Below are 3,791 nucleotides of genomic sequence, written 5' to 3'. Positions count from 1 at the left end.
CCTTTCCCCCTTTTCCCCTTCCCTTTTTCCTTTCCCTTTTTCCTTTCCCCCTTTTCCTTTCCCTTTTTCCTTTCCCTTTTTCCTTTCCCTTTTTCCTTTCCCTTTTTCCTTTCCCTTTTTCCTTTCCCCCTTTTCCTTTCCCCTTTTCCCTTTCCCTTTTTCCTTTCCCCCTTTTCCTTTCCCTTTTTCCTTTCCCTTTTTCCTTTCCCCTTTTCCTTTCCCTTTTTCCTTTCCCTTTTTCCTTTCCCCTTTCCCCCTTTTCCTTTCCCTTTCCCAGATCCCTGCAGGCAAATCCCAGCGCACAAAATCCAGCGCCCGTTATTTCCCATTGTTATCGCCGGGATAAACCTTCCCTGTCCTCCAAAGGAATCCTGGAGCCGCGTGGGCACAAATTGTGCTGCCACTCAGTGGCAACACACGGGAGGGTTCTCTCTTGGCCCGAGGATTTCCAGGCAAGGAGAGGCTTTTCCTTGCTTATTTTTAATCCAATTCATTTATTTATTCCATACTTATTAAATATTTATATATTTATTCCAGCTGCTGCAACATCACTGTATATTTATAACGGTCTGTTCCAAAATATTTCTGGTTTTATGGTTATAAATTGCTTTTTCTGTGTTGGTACACTGGGTTTATATTCCTATATATAGTTATATTTAATATTGGGCTTATATTTATACCTTTCTATTTATATATTTGTATTTCTACACTGGTTTATATTTTCCAAAATATTCACAGCTATAAATTTATTTGAATTATTTACAGCCATAAATTTTTATATTTGAAAATATTGACACACCCACAGCTATAAATTTAATATACTTAAAGACACTGGCACATTTATAGCAGCAAACATATATAACAGAATATTGACATATATTTATTTACATAAATATATATAAATTTAATATGTTTCAAAACGGTGCACATTTATAGCCATAAATTTTATCTATTTCGAAATATCGACGCGTTCTTAGCCGTTAGTTCCCATTTCCACGCTTAAATCCCCGGTTTTTACCGATTTTTGCCCGTTTTTCCTCGGGCGCCTCTTGGCCACGCCCCCTCGTGACTACGCCCCTCGGATGTGACCACGCCCCCATCGAGGCCACGCCCCCGGGGAATCCCTTTCCCCTTGCCGGGGCGACGTCACCGCGCGCTTGCGTCACGTCCGGCCGCGCACCCGGAAGTGGCGCCGGGGGAGGGCCGGTTGCCATGGAGGGGCCCGGGAGGTGACGTGGGGAGGGAAAAACACCGGGAATGGGGGTGGGATTGGGAATAGGGACGGGAATGGGGGTGGGATTGGGAACAGGGACGGGAATGGGGGTGGGAAAGGGGTTGAGAAGGGAATGGGGGTGAGAATGGGCATGGAGGTGGGAAAAGGGGATGGGAATGGGAATAGGGACGTGAATAGGGGTGGGAATGGAATGGGAACGGGAATGGGGGTGAGAACGGGAATGGGAATGGGATTGGAATAGCGACGAGAATGGGGCTGGGAATGGGAACGGGAATAGGGATGGGAATGGGGGTGGGAGTGGGAACGGGAACGGGAGTGGGAAAGGAATCATCCCGGTATCCCACCTAACCCTCCTCGTGCTCCGGTGCTTTCATCGTATGGCCCCGTTCGGTCCCGTAGATCCCCGGATTCCTCGTCCTGGGGAGCCCCGAACTGGCCCCACGTGCAGCAGTGCTGGGAGGGGGGGGGTTGGGAAGGATCCCATCCCATCCCAGTCCATCCCAGTCCATCCCGTCCCGTGGGCTGTGCCCGGTGCCGCGCAGGGAATGACCCCCGGTGTGTCTCTCCCGCGGCGCAGGGCGGAGGCGGCTCCGGGGCCGATGGATGCGCCGTGTCCGTCCGGGCTGAGCTCCCACCGCTGAGCTCCCAGCGCTGCTCGGGCCTGCCCTGATCCCAGGATGGGCAGGTGAGAATCCCGCAGGAACCGGGATGGCTTCGGAGCGAAGGGTGATCAGGAATTCGGGGGTGGGAGTAGGGCAGGACATCGTGGAATCCCGGGGTGGTTGGGGTTGGAAGGGCTTTAAAATCATCCAGTGCCACCCCCTGCCACGGGCAGGGACACCTTCCACCAGCCCAGGTTGTTCCAAGCCCCGTCCACTCTGGCCTTGGACACTTCCAGGGATCCAGGGGCAGCCACAGCTTCTCTGGGAATTCCATTCCAGGGCCTGACCACCCTCAGAGCCAGGAATTCCTTCCCGATATCCCACCTAACCCTGCCCTCTGGCAGTGGGAAGCCATTCCCTGTGTCCTGCTCCTCCTGCCCAGCAAACTCCCAGTGCCCAGGGCTGTTCCTGCAGCACCCACAGAGGGCTGGGAAAACAGGATCACAGAATCCTGGGATGCTCTGGGTTGGAAGGGACCTTAAAATCATCCAGTTCCACGGGCAGGGACACCTCCCACTATCCCAGGATGCTCCAACCCAGCCTGGGACACTTCCAGGGATGGGGAAGCCACAGATGCTCTGGGAATTCCATCACCCTTCCAGGGAGGAATTCCTTGTGCTGTGCTTTGTTAATTGAGCCATATAGATATATAAAAAAATATATAGAAATATATAAATATGGAAATACCTAGAAATATATGGAAATCTAGAAGGATATAGAAATACATAGAAGTATTTAGAAATATAGAAATATATGGAAATAGAGAAGTATACAGAAATATATGGAAATATGGAAATATGTGGAAATATAGAAATGTATAGAAACATAGAAATGTATAGAAAGATATGGAAATGCAGAAATATAGATAGATATAGAAATATAGATAGATATAGAAATATAGATAGATATAGAAATATAGTGATATATATATAGAAATATAGTGATATATATAGAAATATAGTGATATATATAGAAATATAGATATATATAGAAATATAGTGATATATATAGAAATATAGTGATATATATAGAAATATAGAGATATATATAGAAATATAGATAGATATATAGAAATATAGAGATATATATAGAAATATAGATAGATATATAGAAATATATATATATAAACATGTGGAAATATAGAAATATATAGAAATATATAGAAATATAGAAATAAATATGAATATAAATATATAAACCCTGCAATTTCAATTAGCTGTGCTATCCCAAGGAGTCTGGGAAAGGCAAACCTCCAGCTCTGCACAGCACTACACTCCATGGAGATGTGTTAGATATAAGATTTTATTAGTTAATCAGTCCGGGGGAGGGGGTTTTACCAATTAACAGAAGCCTGAGAAGCAGGAAAAACCACCGGTAAAAACCGGAAGGGACTGACGAGAAGAGGGAAGGCTGAGGGGTTAGAGCAAAAGGGAATTCTGAGAACTGCCACCTGGGGCACTAACGGCAAACCCTGTCTGGCGTTGCAGGCTGAGCATCTCGTGCCTGCTGCCGGCCTCGTGGCACTTCAGCCTGGCACCCGTGGGGTGCCCGCGGCTCCCGCACCCGTCGCTGCGGCAGCTGCTGCTGGCGGGGGGCGCGGCCGCGGCGCTGCTCTGCTGCTCCCTCCTCCTGCTGCGCTCCCGCTACGGCCGCGCCAGGACCTTCCACAGGTGAGCGACAAAACTCCCGGGGCGCGGGTCCGCGGGGAGGACGCTCTTTGTTGGGGCTGTTAATTAACACTTGAAATTGTTAATTTTCTTTGGTTATTTTTGTTTAATTCCTCGTCGTGCCGATGCGTTCGGCTGCTTGACTGTTGTTTTCTGTGTTTAAATAGCATTGGAATAAATGTTTAAGAAATGTTTGGGTAAATGCATTTGTTATGTGAGTAAATAATA

General features: G+C 47.4%; 1 protein-coding gene across 3 annotated transcripts in view; it reads left to right on the top strand.

Annotated features, from left to right (window-relative positions):
- The first annotated feature begins 1,156 nt into the window (after positions 1 to 1,156).
- The window catches only part of ENTPD4 (ectonucleoside triphosphate diphosphohydrolase 4), a 10,571-nt gene continuing 7,936 nt past the window's right edge, over positions 1,157 to 3,791 (top strand). The window contains exons 1-3 of one of the 3 annotated variants that reach the window (XM_027665202.1): positions 1,157 to 1,229; positions 1,812 to 1,919; positions 3,384 to 3,566. In XM_027665202.1, the coding sequence (XP_027521003.1) occupies positions 1,912 to 1,919; positions 3,384 to 3,566 (191 nt within the window). In that variant the 5' untranslated portion in view covers positions 1,157 to 1,229; positions 1,812 to 1,911. The remainder of the gene's footprint in view (positions 1,230 to 1,811; positions 1,920 to 3,383; positions 3,567 to 3,791) is intronic. The other 2 variants (XM_027665200.1, XM_027665203.1) reach the window with 2 other exon arrangements.

Source organism: Corapipo altera, unplaced genomic scaffold, assembly GCF_003945725.1.
Source record: "Corapipo altera isolate COAL_440 unplaced genomic scaffold, ASM394572v1 171, whole genome shotgun sequence".
NCBI classification, from domain to species: Eukaryota; Metazoa; Chordata; class Aves; order Passeriformes; family Pipridae; genus Corapipo; species Corapipo altera.
This window is presented reverse-complemented; position numbering and strand designations above follow the sequence as displayed.